Genomic DNA, 20,924 nt, shown 5'->3' with positions numbered 1-20,924 from the left:
CGTGGCCCAGGTTGGGACAAATATAGAAAAGCAGGGAAGAGGTCCTGTTAAGGGAATACCAGCAGCTATGAACTAAATTAAAAACCAGGATGCCACAGGTGATAATCTCAAGTTTATTTCCCGAGCCACTTGCTAATTGGCATCGAGATAGACAAATCAAAACTCATCGCCAAACTCCATGGTCTGGGGCTTGGCGCCTCTCTCTGTGACTGGATTCTAGACTTCATAACGCACAGACCGCAATCAGTAAGGATAGGCAACAACACCTCCTCCACGATCATCCTCAACACTGGTGCCACACAAGGTTGTGTCCTCAGCCCCTCTCTATACTCCTTATACACCTATGATGGTGTGGTCAAATTCCCCTCCAACTCAATTTTCAGGTTTGCTGATGACACCACTATTGTGAGTCAGATCTCAAACAACGATGAGATGGACTACAGGAAAGAGATAGAGAATCTGGTGAACTGGTGCGACGACAATAATTTCACCCTCAATGTCAACAAAATGAAGGATATAGTCATTGACTTCAGGAAGGTTATTGGAGGACATACCTCTGTCTACATCAATGGGGATGAAGTGGAAATGGTTGAGGGTTTCAAGTTTCTAGGTGTCCAGATTACCAACAACCTGTCCTGGTCCCTCCATCCCAATGCTATAGTTAAGAAAGCCCACCAATGCCTCTACTTTCTCAGGTGGCTAAGTAAATTTGGCATGTCCACTATGACTCTCATCAACGCTTACAGATGCACCATGGAAAGCATTCTTTCTGGTTGTATCACAGCTTGGTATGGCTCCTGCTCTGTCCAAGGCCGCAAAAAACTACAAAAGGTCATGAATGTAGCCCAATCCATCATGCAAACCAGCCTCCCATCCATTGACTCTGTCTACACTTCCCGCTGCCATGGAAAAGCAGCCAGCATAATAAAGAACCTACTCTCTAGCACCTTTTTCCGTTGGAAAAAATACAGAAGTCTGAGGACATGTACCAACCAACTCAAGAACAGCTTCTTCCCTGCTGCCATCAGACTTTTGAACTACCTTGTATTAAGTTGATCTTTCTCTCCACCCTAGCTATGACTGTAACACTACATTCTGCACTCTCTCCTTTCCTTCTCTACGAACGGTATGCTTTGTCTGTATAGTGCACAAAAAAACAATACTTTTCACATGTGACAGTAATAAATCAAATCAGTAAGGTAAATATATGGTGTGAGAAGGAGCAATTCCATTTTGTGGTGCATGAACAAAATTACTGAGACAAGTAGGAGCTGAACTAATAACAGGAGCTCCACTTGAATAGAGAGGAGGGCAAAACTGTAATTCAGACTTTACAATAACAAGATGGGAGCATGGATCTGGTTATAAATAAAGCAGTGTAAAGGTACAAGATACCTGAAGATGAGAGTAAGGAAAATAATAAAATCAAACAAAGTTATTGAATAGTGCAAAATAACTGCTAAAAATGAACCATGAGGAACAATTTCTTGGAGAGCTATAGACTTTAAACAGCTCTCTAAATTTTTCTGTGATGATGCCCTCTAGTGCCTGGGGCTAGAGTTTTTAAGAAAGGATAAAGAAGGAAGAGGAAGGATGTGGGGTAGCTGTATAAATTAGAGATAACAATGGCAGTAGAGATAATCAACATTAAGATGAAATAGCTTTTATTTCAATCTGTTATGTGTTCTAAGAAGTGATATGTCAAGCTAAAAAGGCTTTACTAGAAACCACACAAAGTGGAAGGAAACTTGGGGGGGGGGGGGGGGAATTTAGAGGCAAATTTATGAAATGAACAATAACTATGGGAAATTTCAATTGTTTCAAAGAAATTGTAAGAGAAAATTAGTAAAAGGGAAAAAGGAAAGGATGTTTTGCATTGTGTTCTGCAACTCTTTCTTAACCAGTATCTAAGGAATCCACCAAGAGCAAAATCTAGTAAAAAGAAATGAATCAGAAGAGATGCAAGAAATAATAGCAGAGCATTTAGGGAATAGGTGATCACAAAATAATGAAGGTTAAAATTGTGAAAGACATAAATCATAGAATCCCTACAGTGCAGAAGGCGGCCATGCAGCCCATTGGGTCTGCACCGACTCTCCAACAGCAATCTACCCAGGCTCTATTCCTGTAACCCCTTGTACTTATCCTTCTAATCTACACACCTTGGGACACTAAGAGGTAATTCAGCATGGCTAATCCATCACCTAACCTGCACATCCTTGGACTATGGGAGGAAACAAGAGCACCCAGAGGAAACCCACGCAGATGCAGGGAGAACAGGCAATCTCCACACAGACAGTCACCCTAGGCTGGCACTATGCTAACCACTGTGCCTCCATGCTGCCCTTAAGTACATAAGTAAGGCAAAGACCAAAGTAATAAATCAGACAGAAAAAGCTAATTATAAGGGTTTGAGGATGCAACTAGGAACGGTAAACTGGAAAATATATTGACAAAGAGATTGAAAGGCAGTGGGAAATATTTTTTAAAAGGTGATTAATAAGGTTTGGGAGAAACATATCCCACTAAGAACAACAAACTCAGATGCAAGACTTTCTTGAAGTTGTTTACTGACCTCTAGCTGCCAGTGATAAAGTAGCAGGATACATAAATTCAGACATCCAATAAGATCATTATAATAGCAGAAAAGTTAAAATGGGAGACTTCAATTTCCATAGACTTAGAAAAAGCATCACTGCGGAAATTCCAAAGGCAACAAATTTCTAGTCAATTTAGAAGAGCTTTCTATAAAAATATGTTCTTGAATCAACAAAAGTACAGGCCATCTTAGATGCAAAAATGAGCAATGACGCTGAGCAAGCCAATAATCCAATGGTTTCACAGAACTGTATCAGTGACCATCTTGTCAAATTTTAAAACTCAAACATTCACAATGGCATAATAAAATAATTCTATTGAAGCTGCATGAACAGATGCTAATGTGTTTGCTAACCTGCGCCAGATGGCCTGTCCATTAAAGCAGTCTAGCAGAGGTTTTTTTTGGAACTCTTACTGACAACTGCAACTTGTTTTTATTTCTTACAAGTTTGAAGAGCAGAACATTTTTAAAAATCTTCAGATCAGCAACTATATAGATTTTATCAAGAGTGTTTATATCTACTCCAATTCGAGACTCCTACACATGTTAAGGCTCTTGCTACAGCCAAAATAGGGTCCGAACGCAGGTTTGAACTCAACGTTAAGTTCAAATGCTCTTACTGTGTTCAGGTTTCCCTCTTGTGAGCATCACACTCACCCCCTTTTCACTATGAGAAAATCTGGACCTGCTGGAAATGGGGGTGGGAAATTGCCATCCAGGTCTTGCTTACCATTTTCAAAGGTATGCAAAATCCTGGCCCCGAATGTTAGTCTTATATTTAAAAAGATAACTAGTCCAGAAACAATAAACCAGCTCACCTGGGAGGAATGCTCCTGGAATCCTCACTCAAACTGGCATAAAAAAACTTTGTTTAAATTAAAATGCTTGCTGTAATGTGAAAGCTAGTGTCCGGAAGTTAACAGAAGTTACTTTAGGAATCATTCAATAATCTGTTAAGAAATTGGAACTGGATGAACAGTTCATTTAAATTTTACCCAAAAGGCTCATCGCAAGCATAAATACCACAACAGGCAAAAACAAAAAAGGCCTGGAGATGAGATGTTTTGAAGAGTTGTGGTTAGCACTGCTGCTTCACAGCTCCAGGGTCCTGGGTTCAATTCCCGGCTTGGGTCACTGTCTGTGTGGAGTTTGCACATTCTCCTCGTGTCTGCGTGGGTTTCCTCCGGGTGCTCCGGTTTCCTCCCACAGTCCAAAGATGTGCGGGTTAGGTTGATTGGCCAGGTTACAAATTGCCCCTTAAAGTCCTGAGATGCGTAGGTTAGTGGGATTAGCGGGTAAATATGTGGGGGTAGGGCCTGGGTGGGATTGTGGTCGGTGCAGACTCGATGGGCCGAATGGCCTCCTTCTGCACTGTAGGGTTTCTATGATTTCTATAACCGATCATGGGAATAATACAAGAACATAGAACAGCACAGCACAGAACAGGCCCTTCGGCCCACGATGTTGTGCCGAGCTTTATCTGAAACCAAGATCAAGCCATCCCACTCCCTATCATCCTGGTGCGCTCCATATGCCTATCCAATAACCGCTTAAATGTTCCTAAAGTGTCTGACTCCACTATCACTGCAGGCAGTCCATTCCACACTCCAACCACTCTCTGCATAAAGAACCTACCTCTGATATCCTTCCTGTATCTCCCACCACGAACCCTATAGTTATGCCCCCTTGTAATAGCTCCATCCACCCGAGGAAATAGTTTTTGAACGTTCACTCTATCTATCCCCTTCATCATTTTATAAACCTCTATTAAGTCTCCCCTCAGCCTCCTCCGCTCCAGAGAGAACAGCCCTAGCTCCCTCAACCTTTCCTCATAAGACCTACCCTCCAAACCAGGCAGCATCCTGGTAAATCTCCTCTGCACTCTTTCCAGCGCTTCCACATCCTTCTTATAGTGAGGTGACCAGAACTGCACACAATATTCCAAATGTGGTCTCACCAAGGTCCTGTACAGTTGCAGCATAACCCCACGGCTCTTAAACTCCAACCCCCTGTTAATAAAAGCTAACACACTATAGGCCTTCTTCACAGCTCTATCCACTTGAATGGCAACCTTTAGAGATCTGTGGATATGGACCCCAAGATCTCTCTGTTCCTCCACAGTCTTCAGAACCCTACCTTTGACCCTGTAATCCACATTTAAATTATATAAAAATTATATAAATCCACATATAAAAAGAAATGACAAGGGAAGGTGATATAAAGATAGAACATACCTACAAGAGCTCTAAAAGTTCACAGGAGGATGATGAAAGAAGGGAGAGCTTTAACTCTATAGTTTAGACAAAGAACTTGACATGCTATTCGGCATTTCTTATAAAGAACAGCTTTTACAGGACAATGAAGTCCTGCCAGTATAACACCCAAGGCTACCCCTAAAAGAGTATTAAGGATAGGTTTTTGGGAGAAACCACTGTTGCAGGAGGTGAAGAGGAACACCCAAGGGTGGAAACGTGCTGACTTTGGTCTAAACCTCTTCGATATTTTGAGAGGACATGAGGCACCGGAGGAGAAAGAAGAACAGCTGTTCGCACCAGAGGAGGAAAAAGAACAGCTATTTGCACATGCCTGCCATCTTACCTGACCTAGACCGGGACTTGCTACTTGTCAAAGTCATATGCCTTTGCTATATAACTAGTGTGATATTTCCCATGTTAAATGCTGACTAAACACATTACCTCCATATTGGTTACAGACAATCGATAACAAATTGTGCTCAAATTAAAATATCAATAAATTGACGCTCTTGAAAATTGCTATCACCTTGGCTCATTTTCTATCCGGTATTCACTATTTTCCTTATAAAGACTATGGTTGACTGATTTTGTCAGAATTATTCCTTAAGCATCCAAGATTGCATCACTCTTTTTCAGAGAATTATTAGCTTTGGGACATTTATTCTTGTACAGGATTCCAAAGCACTGATCCAAGCTCATTAAGTTTAATTGTAGAACTTCCCATGATTGGTGATAAGCTACTAGTGAATATTTTCCAAAAACATCATTTAATACACTACCTATTTTAATCCATCCTCATTTACAACCTTAAGGAACATAATTTTTTATGGTTTTGTTCTACATGCCACACAAAGGAAGTCTTTCCCTCTTGTTTAAGAACAAAAGAAATATTACTCTGCAATTGACTACGTTATCTGATACTTAGCAACAAAAGAAAAGTTCCTCTGGTCCCCAGCACTTATGTTTATTAAGGAACAAAAGTAAACTCTTTCAAACTTTGAAAAGCAGCGACTATAAAATGGACACAAACATTTTTTGAAAAGCTAAAGAGAAAAGGCACAAAAATTGAAACTTTTGTGGTGTGTCACAGTTAACAAAATTGCTGTTAACAGTATGACAAATGTCCCCAGCCATTCCCAGCCCACATGTTGCATAGCGATTGCTATATTGCCTAAATAGTTAAAGGCAACACAGCTCTTTCTTCTCGCCTCTCACCCACGATTTGGATAATAGTCAACACATTTTTGATTGAATGAATGGGAAAAGATGAAACATTTCACCAAAATTTTTGCCAAATTAATTCTCCTGAAAATAATTTATTGTTGAGCTAATGTAGCACTTTTTCATAAAAAATGCATTTCAGGCTAATGCACAGATGTATGATCAAATACAAACAGACAAAAAAGACTATGAGAAGGGATACCAAAAGTTTTACTAAATGACATGGGCTTTAAGAAAAGGATGGGGAGATGCAGAGGCAAAGAGGTTTAGGGGAAATTCCAGAGAACAGAGGCCTCGATAATTGAAGACATAGTCACCAATGTGGGGAGGCAAAGGATGTGCAAGAAAGCAGAGTCAAAACAAGTCAGGGCAGGAGAAAGAGTTATTGAACAGTGTTAAGGAAGAGACGAGATCAGCATGCATAGAAGCTGACAGTAAAGAAGAGGATAGAAACTAGAGTCTTGTGGGACTCCAATGCTGCCGGTTGAAAACAGAAACCAGGGCTGGAGATTTTCTGGCTACAGTTCAGTAGGTAAGAGTGCAACCAATCGAGGGCAATCCAACTGAACTGGACAAAGGAAAGGCATTGGAGGTGAATGTTGTATTGATCATGCAAAGATCAACAAGGGAAATGAACCAGACTCACACAGAATATCTTTATAATTTTGATTAGGGCCATTGTGATGGGGTCAAAAAATATGATTAGAGTTGCAGACACATATTGGGAGGTCACAACATATCCGGCAATTTGACAGAAAGGAAGTTGGAGATGGTGCAGTAGCTTCTAAAGACAGAAGGATTATGAGGGAATTTCTTTTTGGAAAATGGGTCAACAATAATACCTTTTAAAGCAAAAGAAACAATATCCCATTTTAAGACCCAGGCCAGAAACTCTAAAGTTACTGCACATGCTACTGTGCAGAGGGACCTGGGGGTCCTTGTGCATGAATCATAAAAACTCAGTCTGCAGGTGCAGCAGGTAATCAAGAAGGCAAATGGAATGTTGGCCTTTATCGCGAGGGGGATGGAGTATAAAAGCAGGGAGGTCATGCTGCAACTGTACAGGGTACTGGTGAGGCCGCACCTAGAGTACTGTGTACAATTTTGGTCCCCTTAGTTAAGAAAGGATATATTAGCTTTGGAGGGGGTACAGAGAAGGTTCACCAGGTTGATTCTGGAGATGAGGGGGTTAGCTTATGAGGAGAGATTGAGTAGACTGGGCCTGTACTCATTGGAGTTTAGAAGGTTGAGGGGAGATCTTATAGAGACATATAAGATAATGAAGGGGCTAGACAGGGTAGAAGCAGCGAGGTTATTTCCACTTACAATGGAAACAAGAACTAGGGGGCATAGCCTCAAAATACAGGGGAGTCAATTTAGAACAGAGTTGAGGAGGAACTTCTTCTCCCAGAGGGTAGTGAATCTTTGGAATTCTCTGCCCAGTGAAGCAGTAGATGCCACCTCGTTAAAATGTGTTTAAGTCACAGATAGATAGATTTTTAACCATTAAGGGAATTAAGGGTTATGGGGAGCAGGCGGGTAAGTGGAACTGAACCCACTATCAGATCAGCCATGATCTTATTGAATGGCGGAGCAGGCTTGAGCGGCTAGATGGCCTACTCCTGCTCCTATTTCTTATGTTCTTATGTGAAGTTAGCCTAGACCCTAAGTTTTACATTTGATTTTGGCATTGATGAGCAAAAAGATGTTTCACTCCAGGTATGATTCAAATGACCGACTAGGAAGCCTTTATAAAACAAAATTTAAGAACACAATTAGAAGATAACAAAAAGAATTAGCATAACTTTTACCAATTACAGGACTTAAACACCACAGTATAACACTTAAGAGCTAGTTATCTCTGTTGTTCCAGTGTCGAGCACTATCCCACAGACATACACCTTTCTTCAGCCTTAGTTAGCCCCAAAACAAGTATGCTCACGTGAAGCCAGATTTCCAGCTTTTTAACACTTCTGGACAGCGAACCCAACAGCAGTTTTCAGAGGAGGGTACATCCTCCAAACAGCAAAACCTCAGAGGTAAACCCATTCCAAGGCAGCTTCTAAAAACAGCCACCCAGACAACAGAATCTCCAACTCCAGAGAGGAGAAAAAACACTGCTGTCTCTCTCAGCCTCGAGCAACTTCTAGAAGCAAAACTAAGACTGGACTGCTCTGTGAAAAATAGCTGTCCCCAGTCATATCAAGTGACCTGTCAGTTAGTCCAAACCAAGCTCTACTCTGCAATTCTGGGAGAACATTAAAACCACAGAACACTACATTAGTTCAGATTAAAACAACGATGATGTCAATTATACTGCTTCAGTAATAATAGCCGCTCAAACTTGCTCCGCCATTCAATAAGATCATGGCTGATCTGATAGTGGGTTCAGTTCCACTTACCCGCCTGCTCCCCATAACCCTTAATTCCCTTAATGGTTAAAAATCTATCTATCTGTGACTTAAACACATTTTAACGAGGTGGCCTCTACTGCTTCACTGGGCAGAGAATTCCAAAGATTCACTACCCTCTGGGAGAAGAAGTTCCTCCTCAACTCTGTTCTAAATTGACTCCCCCGTATTTTGAGGCTATGCCCCCTAGTTCTTGTTTCCATTGTAAGTGGAAATAACCTCGCTGCTTCTACCCTGTCTAGCCCCTTCATTATCTTATATGTCTCTATAAGATCTCCCCTCAACCTTCTTAACGCCAACGCTATAGACAACACTGCTCGACAAAATGCTAAAACATTCTGCAGAGCAACATGATTAAAATATTTTTCTTAAAGGCACAGTATCGTCACACCCATGAGAGGAAACTATTTACAACGCCATCAGCATGGAGCAAACAAAATGGAAGGGAATCAACAGGGGCAGCAAATGAGTGGTCTTAATGACTTCTTCCATGAACTTCATTCCTTTGTTCGAGGTAGGGGCAGAGGGAATGGGGAAAGAAATTCATACTGATAATTTGGTAGCAGAAAAATGAAGCCAGGGATTACCTTGGGCTCTCTACAATGATCAGCAGTTTTGGTAAAGAAGCATGCAGCATGCCAAGACTTACGATCCAGCTACATTAGTTGTGTACTGGATATAATCAAGTTTGTTTCCCCTGGATGCGAGTAAGTTGAGATGCAAGTCATCCAGCGAAATTGATCAAAATAAAGGGGACAGCGGCATCAAATGTAGACACGAGATAGTGGTTCATCAAATTGACAGTGCAAAAGTAATGTGGCAACAGCAGTGCCAAAATTTAGGCAGTTAGGATTCAGAAAGTTCAATTGTAACTGATTTGGAAAAGATTTTTCTGAGAGATTGACACAGAAACTTGGCAGCTGTCAATTAGTTTTTGTTCCCACTACAAAAATGTGCAAACTTCAAAATATTCATTGCCCATTTTAGGTTAAGGTACAAAAGTTAATTACTAGTCCCAGTAGAAAGTTACGAAAGCCAATTACCTTCATGTAGTTAACTATTTTAGCAAGCACTCCAAACTTGTACCCAGCACTCCCTGGAAGCGCTCTATATGCGAAAGATCCATTTTCTGTAAAAGAACAGGGTAAATTATTTTTTTTTCCAAAAAGTAAAGATACAAAACAATGCCAGCATTCTACTATGTTGCTGATTCCTAAATCAAAACAAAAAGAAATCCTGCTGAGCTGTTGGATTTTTTTGTAGTTTGGTAGTTTTATTGGAGGATTCAGACATTAAAAAAAAACTTCTTTCATGCAATGTGAGTGTCATTGGCATGGCCAGCATTTGTTGCCCATTCTGAATTACTCTCGAGGAAATGGTGGTGAGCCACTTACATGAATGATTGCAGTCCAGCAGGTACACCTAAAGTACTGTTAGGAAGGGAGTTTGACCCAGTGACAGTAAAGGAATGGTGACATAGTTCCGAGTCAAGATAGTGCGTGGCTTGGAGGGGAAGTTGCTGTTAGTGGTGTTCCCAAGCATCTGTTGCCCTTGTCCGTCTAGGTGTTGGGAGGTTGCAGGTTTGAAAGGTGGTTTTGAAGGAGCCATGGCAAATTGTCTCATTGCAACTTGTATGTGGTACATACTGCTGTTATTACACTAGGTCCAGGTACACAGAACATTAATGTAGAAAATAAATGAAAATGCTAATAATGGAATGCTGGCCTTAAATCGAGAATACTAGATTCCATAAGTTTCAAGATACTTGTAGAAAAGGATAGATGTAGTCCCAGAGTGAAAATACTAAACTGGGGGAATGCTAACTATGACAATATTAGACGGGAGCTAGGAAATGTAGACTGGGGGCAGCTGTTTGAGGGTAAATCTACATCCGATATGTGGGAGTCTTTTAAAAGTCAGTTATTAACAATTCAGGACAAGTATGTCCCTGTAAAAATGAAGGATAATGATGGCAAGATTCAGGAACCCTGGATGACAAGAGAGACTGTGAGCTTAGTGAAAAAGACAAAGGAGGCATACATACATTTCAGGAAATTGAAAATGGATAAGGCTTTTGAGGAATGGAAAGATAGCAGGAAAGAGCTTAAACAGGGACTTCGGAGGACTGAAAGGGGCCATGAAATACTCTTGGCAGGTAGGATTAAGGAGAATCCCAAGGCTTTTTATGTGTATATAAGGAGGAAGAGGTAGCTAAAGAAAGGGTAGGTCTACTCAAGGACAATGGAGGGAATGTGTGTGTGGAGCCAGATGAGGTGGGTGAGGTACTTAACGAGTACTTTGCATCAGTATTCACAAAGGAGAAGGATGTGGTGGATGAGTTTAGGAAGGAGGATAAAAGAAAGGAGGATGTTGACATTCTAGGACATGCCAAGATAAAAAGAGGGGAGGTATTGAAAAACATTAAGGTGGACAAGTCCCCAGGGCCAGATAGGGTCTATCCCAGAATACTGAGAGAGGCGAGGGAAGAAATTACTGAGGCCTTGGCGAAAATCTTTGTATCCTCTTTAGTCACAGGTGCTGCACCAGAGGATTGGAGAGTAGCTAACATTGTTCCTCTGTTTAAGAAGGGCAGAAGAGACAATCCGGGAAATTACAGGCCCATGAGCCTTACATCAGTGGTGGGAAAATTATTGGAGAAGATTCTTAGGGACAGGATGTACTCACATCTGGAAGAGAATAGGCTTATTACGATAGGCAGCATGGTTTTGTGAAGGGGAGGTCGTGTCTCACAAACTTGAGTTCTTTGAGGAAGTGACAAGAAAAATTGACCAGGGCGGGGCAGTGGAGGTTGTATATGTGAACTTTAGTAAAACCTTTGATAAGGTTCCTCGTGGCAGGGCGATGCAGAAGGCGATGCAGAAAGCAGCATGGTGGTTAGCACTCCTGCCTCACAGCTCCAGAGACCTGGGTTCGATTCCCGACTTGGGTCACTGACCGTGTGGAGTTTACACATTCTCCCCGTGTTTGCATGGGTTTCCTCTGGGTGTTCTGGTTTCTTTCCACAGTCCAAAGATGTGCGGGTTAAGTTGATTGGACATGCTAAATTAACCCTTAGTGTCCCGGGATGTGATAGTTACCCTGCTAATCCCTCTAACCTAAGTGGGGATAGGGCCTGGGTGGGATTGTCAGTGCAGACCCGATGGGCCGAATGGCCTCCTTCTGCACTGTAGGGTTTCTATGTGAAGTCATGTGGGGTCCGAGGTGAACTGGTAAGATGGATACAAAACTGACTTGGGCATAGAAAGCAGAGAGTAGCAGTGGAAGGTTACTTTTCTAACTGGCGGTCTGTGACAAGCGCTGTTCCACAAGGATCAGTGCTGGGGCCTCTACATATATATAAATAAATGATTTGGAGGAAAATGTAGGTGGTCTGATTAGTACATTTGCAGATGATACAAAAATTGGTGGAATGGTGGATAGTGAGGAGAATTGTCAGAGGATACAGCAAGATATAAATCGGCTGGAGACCTGGGCCGAAAGATGGCAGAGGGAATTTAACCCGGACAAATGTGAGGTGATGTGATTTGGAAGGTCTACTGCAGGAGGAAAGTATACAGTAAATGGTAGAGCCCTTAGAAATATTAGCACACAGAGGGATCTAGTCATGCAGATCCACAATTCACAGAAGGTGACAACTCAGGTGGACAAGGTGGTCACAAGGGCAAATGGCATGCTGGCCTTCATCGGTCCGGCCATTGAGTATAGGAATTAGAAAATCATGGTGCAGCTATACAAGACTTTGATTAGGCCACATTTGGAGTATTGAGTACAATTCTGGTCGCCACAGTACCGGAAGGATGTTGATGCATTGGAAAGGGTGCAGCAGAGATTTACCAGGATGTTGCCTGGTTTGGAAGATATAGACTATGAAGAAAGGTTGAACAAACTTGAATCGGAGGATGAGGGGGGACCTGGCATGACAGGCTTGGATAGAGTGGATAGTCAGAGTCTTTTCGCAGGGTCAATTCTCAGGGGCATAGGTTAAGTGAGAGGGGGAAAGTTTAAAAGAGATGCAAGGCGAAAGTTTTTCCACACAGAGGGTGGCAAATGCCTGGAACGTGCTGCCGGAGGAGGTGGTGGAAGCAGATTCTCTAACAACGTTCAAGAGGCATCTGGATGGATACATGAATAGGCAGGGAATACAGGGATATGGACCATGTAAAGGCAAGAAAATATTAGATTAGAGGGGCATCTGTGTTGGCCTGTTCCTGTGCTGTATTGTTCTTTGTTCTTAGAATATAAGTGGGTAGAATTATTACCTCAGCAATGCAAAATAGAGTACTGAGTGTGGTCCAAAGCACAAAAGTCTTAGGAAACGTATACTGACTCTGGAGGGAGTAGATTTATCAGAATGATACCTAGACTCCAAGGATTAAATTACGAGAGATAACAAACTAGGATTGTATTCCCTGGAATTTAGAGGGTTAAGGCAAGATTGTGTGGGTTAGGTTGATTGGCCATGCTAAAATTGCCCCTTTGTGTCCTGAGATGCGTAGGTTAGAGGGATTAGCGGGTAAATATGTAGGGATAAGGGGTAGGGCCGGGGTGGGATTGTGGTCGGTGCAGACTCGATGGGCCGAATGGCCTCTTTCTGCACTGTAGGGCTTCTATGAATTCTATTCTATGATTTGCACAAAGTTTTCAAGATATTATTCCCTTTAGGAAAACAGATGGTATTTATGTTGGTTGGGGATTCAAGCACTATTGGAACAGAACATAGAACAGTACAGCACAGAACAGGCCCTTCGGCCCACGATGTTGTGCCGAGCTTTATCTGAAACCAAGATCAAGCTATCCCACTCCCTATCATCCTGGTGTGCTCCATGTGCCTATCCAATAACCGCTTAAATGTTCCTAAAGTGTCTGATTCCACTATCACTGCAGGTAGTCCATTCCACACCCCAACCACTCTCTGCATAAAGAACCTACCTCTGATATCCTTCCTGTATCTCCCACCACGAACCCTATAGTTATGCCCCCTTGTAATAGCTCCATCCACCCGAGGAAATAGTCTTTGAATTAGTGTTAGGCTTTGGAATAGTGTACAAATTAGAGCCAGGCCTTTCATGAGTGAAATTAGGAAACATTTCCTAATGGTAGAAGTCTCCATGGTAAAAGTTTGGACCACTCTTCCTGTCACCAGCAATGAACATTAGATCAATTATTAATTTTAAATCTAAAATTGATAAGCTTTGGGATATGGGGAAAAAGGTGAGTCTGTGGAGTAAAGGCACAAATGGGCCATGATCTCACTGATTGGTTGAACGGGCATGAGGAACTAACGGGCCTTTTTCTCCTGCTACGCTCAAGGGAAAGGGCATTACGAATTGCAGACAAGGTGGGTAGATGGAGTTAAGATCATCATCTAAATGAATTGCAAAACAGACTCCAAAAACTGAATTGCCTACCACTGTCTGCACGAAGGTAAGGGAGTGGATAGCAAGAGAAAATTAAGAAAACAGAGTGATGCTCGACAGGACAGGGCATGCCAGAACAGAGAAATTTAAGAGAGGTTAAAAAGGAGAACAGAATACAGATAGAAAACCAAAAAAACAGGAATCCAAGTGGAAGAGATGGAAGGAGCACAAAATATAAAAGCAGCAGAGATGGACGGAAGATAAAGGTTACAAACCAGGATTTTAAAAAAAAAACTTGCTCATGGTACAAAAATCAATATCAATGAATATATACCATCTCTGGCCAATAGCAGACTAGTTCCACCTTCTTGTCTTCAGCAATAGGCTGAAAGGTTTACAGAGTTCATTACAGTATTTCCTGTTACAAGAACATCTTATTGCTCCTCTTGCCGGACAGGTATGTGCTCTCTTTTCTAATTCAGCATTTACTGAGAAGCCAGCAGATATAAAGTACTACATTTGACAATAGAAAGGTGTATAAGGAGTCATTTTTTGAAACTCTTGTATCAATATGAAACCTTGTGAAATTATATCCAATATCTCAAATTTTAAAAAAGCCTGTAGTTCCCTTCCATTCGCTTACATGATTCGTAATTTTGAGATGAGTGATCATTTGTTAGCATTTGCAATTGACAGCATTATAACTAAGTGAACAAATGAATGCTACCCACTTTTGAATTCCTATTGAGAGCAACTATCTGGAATTAAAGGGCTGGCTTGTGGCCTTTCAAAATGACAAACAGACTGTGTGTGAAATACTGCCGATTGGGTCCTGCAGTATAATCTGCAAGCTGCTGAAATGGAAGGATTCAGATGAACAAAGACTGCAGACTGGGATTTGCAGTCGGAAGATGATTGAATGAGAAATCACACTGCAAGGATTAACATATGAAAATTTAACACATTCTCATAATGTCTAAAATTTTGCTATTTTAATAGAGGCATTAATCTATTTAAAATAAATTGGTTAAATATCTTGACTATCATTGTTTATAGTTCTTGAAATAAAGACAATTCACATTTGTGTTAGGATATTTTTTGAGTATACTCAGAGATTGGCACATTTTTGGACTCTAAATGATTCAAGGGGTGGGGGATAGTGCATGAAGATGTAGCGAAGGTGGAGGATCAACCTTGATCTTACTGAATAGCAGGAACAGGCTTAGGATGGCCTACTTCCGCTTCTTTTTATGTTCAAACATGGGTTTGTTAAAATATAACTGCAGAATGAGCTTTCTTTTTCTTAATGCTTGATGAAAATTTGCTGATATATTTAATGTAGGTGATAAACAAAGCACACGTTAAAGAAACCTTTATGGCTTGATGTCTTGCAAGTAAGCAAGCTGTAGCTCTAAAGAGGAGTGCAAGAACGAAACACTAATTCAGGGGCTGGATTTTATGGGCCACTCAGGCGGGAAAGCAGTTCGATGGACCCATAAAATAGGGCACTGTGCCATTGGTGCCACATCTGCCACAATTTTATGATTATACAGTGGAGATGTTGAAGAAGGGATAGCTTAACTTTGTTACAGTTGCACATAATGACATTTCTGACCTTGATACAAGATGCTTCGAAACTGCCATAAGTCACTTGGTCTGGGAGGCATCTTGGTTTGCCAAGGAAAGTAAGGGAAGAAACTGCAGAGGTATTAACCATAACTTTCCTGCGTTTTGAGAACTGAATGAACTGGCGAGAAATGGGATCACAATACACATGGCTTTGGGGAAGTGACAGTGACAGATAATAGACTGAGGTGGTGAAGCTCACTTAAACAGGATGATGGTGCTGCTAAAACTGAAATGACTATGTGGAGGGACGTGACTGTCCTATCAAGCATGTTCTAAGTAATGAGAATGGTGCAATACAGGATGCAGGTGAATCTGCAACTCTTTACCTTTCCTGGCCTGGGTTATTGGATCCACATACTCATCACATTTGATGCAGTGCACCTTCCTTAAGACAGCAGCTTTGTTTTGCCCCCCATTACTGGGTCATAGGGTCTACTTTCTTATGCCTACTGAACAAAGCCATAATTCAAGGGATGCCACATTAAACTTTTTTCTTTATGTACTTAATTCAAATGTAGTGCCCAGAGATTTGTTGTGTACACATTGCTTGTTCATCAAAAATGACAAAATCAATAAGAAATATCACCAGGCAAACAAAAACAATGGTCAAAAAGTTACTATCTTCACAAATGTGCTACCTCACAAAAGAAATATGTTGAAAACTAATAAAAAACTTGAAGCAAGTGAACTAAAATGATGAGTAATGAAAGATCCCATGTTATTGCAGTGCAGTGTCATCTCTCACAACATGAAAACATACAGATTTCTCTTACAGGGCAGCACAGTGGTTAGCGCTGCTGCCGGGTTCGTTTCCCAGCTTGCGTCAATGTCTGTGTGGAGTCTGCACGTTCTCCCTGCGTCTGCATGGGTTTCCTTCGGCTACTCCGGATTCCTCCCACAGTCTGAAAAACGTGCTGGTCAGGTGCACTGACCATGCTAGAAATTCTCCCTCAGTGTACCTGAACAGTCGTCGGAGTGTAGTGACTAGGGGATTTTCACTGTAGCTTCATTGCAGTGTGAATGTAATGGACCATACTTTAGTAAGGATGTTAAAGTGTTGAAGAGGGTACAGATGAGATTTATTAGAATGACACCAAGGATACGATTATGAGGAAAGGTTGAGGGAGCTAGGGCTGTTCTCTCTGGAGCAGAGGAGGCTGAGGGGAGACTTAATAGAGGTTTATAAAATGATGAAGGGGATAGATAGAGTGAACGTTCAAAGACTATTTCCTCGGGTGGATGGAGCTATTACAAGGGGACATAACTATAGGGTTCATGGTGGGAGATATAGGAAGGATATCAGAAGTATGTTCTTTACGCAGAGAGTGGTTGGGGTGTGGAATGGACTGCCTGCAGTGATAGTGGAGTCAGACACTTTAGGAACATTTAAGCGGTTATTGGATAGGCACATGGAGCACACCAGGATGATAGGGAGTGGGATAGCTTGATCTTGGTTTCAGATAAAGCTCGGCACAACATCGTGGGCCGAAGGGCCTGTTCTGTTCTGTGCTGTACTGTTCTATGTTCTATGATACAATTATGGGGGATCAGATGAGCTGGATTTCTACTCTTTAGAGCAGAAAAGGTTAAGCGGAGGTTTAAAGGAGACATTGAAAATCATGCCCGATTTTGATTGGTTGCTGACGCTTCATGTGCCCCAAGGGCAGACTTAAGACAATCACAAGCAGAATACGGTGGACACTGAGGTACCAACTTTATCATCGCGTTGCGCCTGTTTTCAGGCACGAAAACTTGGTAAAATTGAGTGTCAGGCGAGTAGTGCGATCTGCGTCTACCTCCGTGCCTGTTCCTCCTTTACCAAGGCCCGAAAATGACCGCGATCGGGACAGTGCCTGAAATGGGCGCGACGGCCATTTAAATGCATTTGCATGCATTTAAATGGACTTAATGGGCTACACACCCAACCTTACCGGCACTTCCCCATTTACCACTGCATTCGCCCACCCAGAAACAGCACGAAACAGACATGTTCCACAAAATTCCGATTTGGGTGCTCCAGTTAGTGAGGAGGTAAGCGCCGAATGTCCGATGACTCTGCTTGAGGTCGGTTTTTTGGTGGTGGGGGGGGGGGGGGGGGGGGGTTCCACTGCGACTCCATCTGAGATCAATGGGGGCGAAGGGGGAGGTCCGCGGCCACTCTGCCTGAGATCAGTGGGAGGGAAAGTGGGGAGGGCCGCTGCCACTCTGCCTGAGGTCAGTGGGAGGGAAAGTGGGGAGGGCCGCTGCCACTCCGCCTAAGATCAGTGGGAGGGAAAGGAGGAGGTCCGCTGCCACTCCGCCTGAGATCAGTGGGAGGGAAAGGAGGAGGTCCGCTGCCAATCTGCCTGAGATCAGTGGGAGGGAAAGGAGGAGGTCCGCTGCCAATCTGCCTGAGATCAGTGGGAGGGAAAGGAGGAGGTCCGCTGCCAATCTGCCTGAGATCAGTGGGAGGGAAAGTGGCGAGGGCCGCTGCCACTCTGCCTGAGATCAGTGGGAAGGAAAGTGAGGAGGTCCGCTGCCACTCCGCCTGAGATCAGTGGGAGGGAAAGGAGGAGGTCCGCTGCCAATCTGCCTGAGATCAGTGGGAGGGAAAGTGGGGAGGGCCGCTGCCACTCTGCCTGAGATCAGTGGGAAGGAAAGTGAGGAGGTCCGCTGCCACTCCGCCTGAGATCAGTGGGAGGGAAAGGGGGAGGTCCGCTGCCAATCTGCCTGAGATCAGTGGGAGGGAAAGTGGGGAGGGCCGCTGCCACTCCGCCTGAGATCAGTGGGAGGGAAAGGAGGAGGTCCGCTGCCACTCCGCCTGAGATCAGTGGGAGGGAAAGGAGGAGGTCCGCGGCCACTCCGCCTCAGATCAGTGGGAGGGAAAGGAGGAGGGGGTCCGAAGACCAAGGTAGAGCAGCCCGAAAGCCTCCTTCTGCACTACATCAATCTAGGTTTCCATGATATGTGGTTAACTAAGATTTAATATAATTTTTTTATTTCTCAAATTTTTTCCCCTCTGGCGATGAACTAAAATGCTTGGTTTGCTTTTTTTTAAGTGGCCTTATTAACCTGCATTACTACATTTACTGTACCTCCAGATCACTTTGCTCCTCTATCCAATCTTAGCAAGAGAAAACCAGCTAGAAATGTAGGGGGCGATCTTGAGCCCACTCCCACCATTCTATAAGAATGCCAGCAGGGGCTCAAGTTCCGGAAGTCACAGATCTCACCAGCGAGATTGCGATTTCAGTCCTTCTCCGTCCCTCGCCAGCGACATCATCAGGTTCGCGCCCATAATGCACATCCAGCTGAAGATCGTTATGAACACACAGCATAGTCTTTTACACCCATGTTAGGCTTTGCTAAGCTTGAAGATGGAGACAATCATGTAGTTGCCACTCCCATCAGTTGCTGAATTGTCCAACACGATTTGAGATTGGATGTGGCAACACTGCAGAACGTTGACTTAATTATGGGATTGCTTAACTGTCAAAATCATGCTGTTACCACTGTTTAGCATTCATGTAGTAAGTTACTGAGTTAGCACCTCATGCACCTGGTGTGTTCTTCTACATTCATTCTCATTAAACCAGATAACTAATGCTAGTTCAATGCTCACAAAGAAGTGAGGGACCTAAAGTTACAGTATATAATAAGCAATAACTGTCACTACTGGCAATCACACTATATTTCTATCTTTTTGTAGGTCTGCATTCCTGAGTTGTAGAAGAGCTCGGATCATCCAATTTCCAAACATGGCAGCATATAACTTCAGTCAAACCTGGTACTTGATCAACAATCCTACATCTATCTATCAAGACACTGAATTCCAAGTTCAGCAGATGGAGCTATTCCATGACAGCTGGAAGATTGCTTTCTTTCTCATTTTACTGCTGTTCGTTCTCACTATAATTAGCCTGGTTTTATTAGCGTTCCTCCATGAGTTGCTCCCTTGCTGCGTTTGTGCAAAGAACAAAAGTGTAGAAGGCCTGGAAAATGAACCCCACGCTGCAAGAACTGTATTGAGTACCATGAAAAGACATAAAGTTGAAATGGTATAGAAAATGGTTCATTACCTATTAAATAAAATAAAACAAGTTCATTGGAAATTAATTGGCATTTGATATCAAAAGGAATGAAAAAGTCTTGACCCTGGCGTTAGTCTGTAAGTATTGGACAAAATAGTTAAATTGGTCACAGTCTTATTAGAAAAGGTTAATGGAATTAAAAGTCTCCAAACTCTGTCAGAGAGAAAGACATTTTCAAAGTGATTTGATTCCAAAGTCTCAGATTAAAATGAGAGTACTGAAGTTCCTCTGCCATAAATGTCTACACAGACATTAAGATCCACTACAGTTAGATGCAGTTAATAAGTGGAAAATGTTCAGTGAACAACAAACAGAAAAATGGTACAAGTTACATGAGGTGGGAGAATATACCAGTAGTGCCAAAAATAGCAATGATGCATCAATGTACTAATATACTGATTGCATGTAGCTATAACATGGTACTTATCAAACTTGCATTTAGGCACCAAAATTAACCTTATAGAAGTATAGCATATTTTAAAAACTTTTACTCGTTTTGTACGGGTCTAGCCCAAGCAGTCAAGATGATATAGCCTGTGACCCATCCCTATAAGAATATTCGTACGTACAGAGACGACAATCTTAAGAATATTGAATGTAATCGATTCGGTCAGTTTATTAACAGAGCATTAATTATGTGCTTATCACGAACTTCATACTAAAAAGGATTAATCTAAAGACCCACCATTATTGACAATCACAAAGAGATTCAAAGATAACTGAGCAGTTGAGTGTTTTGAATTAGGACTAACCATCTCTAAATTGAGAATACTCAGACAGCAGATTCAGGTTACTCTGTTGTAGAGAAAGGCATTTTATAGTGATTTGATTCCAAAGTCTCAGAGTAAAATGGGAGTACTGAAATTTCTCTGCCATAAATGTTTACACAGAGATTAAGAGCCACAACATTTAGATGGAGTTAATTAAAAGTGGTAAATGTTCAGTGAACAACAAACAGATAATGGTACAAGTGTGCATGTGGTGGGAGAATATAGCAGTAGTGCCAAAAAAAGCAATGATGCATCAGCATACTTACATATTGATTGCACGTAGTTATAACATGGCACTTATCAAACTTGCATTGAGGCACCAAAATTAACCTTATAGAAATACCATAGAGGATCTGGGTGAATAGCTGGATCTGTAGCATTACAATATAGTGGGCATCCCTAAAGATAAGAGCTCTGAAGGGAAAGGCAGGCATCTTTAATGAGATTCACCTCCAGATATGCCTGGAAGGAACAGGACAAAACTACAATAATACAAAGATTGTTTACCATGGCAAAACCTCTGCTGGATACCAGTGGAGATTCATATGGTCTTCCATATGAACTGATTGAAACAAAAACACATCTTGTATT

The 20,924-nt window shown here is 42.2% G+C and overlaps 2 protein-coding genes across 2 annotated transcripts in view; one reads left to right on the top strand and one right to left on the bottom strand.

The window, feature by feature from the left end:
- gtf2e2 (general transcription factor IIE, polypeptide 2, beta) overlaps positions 1-20,924 on the bottom strand; it is a 68,304-nt gene that overhangs the window by 23,431 nt on the left and 23,949 nt on the right. The window contains exon 3 of the mRNA XM_078211812.1: positions 9,530-9,615. Coding sequence (XP_078067938.1) covers positions 9,530-9,615 — 86 coding nt within the window. The remainder of the gene's footprint in view (positions 1-9,529; positions 9,616-20,924) is intronic.
- smim18 (small integral membrane protein 18) lies at positions 19,231-19,536 on the top strand. The gene has a single exon (XM_078211852.1). It carries the CDS (start codon positions 19,231-19,233, stop codon positions 19,534-19,536), a length of 306 nt encoding a protein of 101 aa, XP_078067978.1.

This window comes from Mustelus asterias, chromosome 1 (assembly GCF_964213995.1).
Source record: "Mustelus asterias chromosome 1, sMusAst1.hap1.1, whole genome shotgun sequence".
Classification (NCBI taxonomy): Eukaryota; Metazoa; Chordata; class Chondrichthyes; order Carcharhiniformes; family Triakidae; genus Mustelus; species Mustelus asterias.
The sequence above is the reverse complement of the archived record's forward strand: the minus strand, read 5'-3'. Positions and strand labels throughout refer to the sequence as shown.

What these genes read in the sequence shown, in the direction of transcription:
- smim18 (XM_078211852.1), top strand. Translation starts at nt 19,231, where the DNA reads ATGGCAGCATATAACTTCAGTCAAACCTGGTACTTGATCAACAATCCT.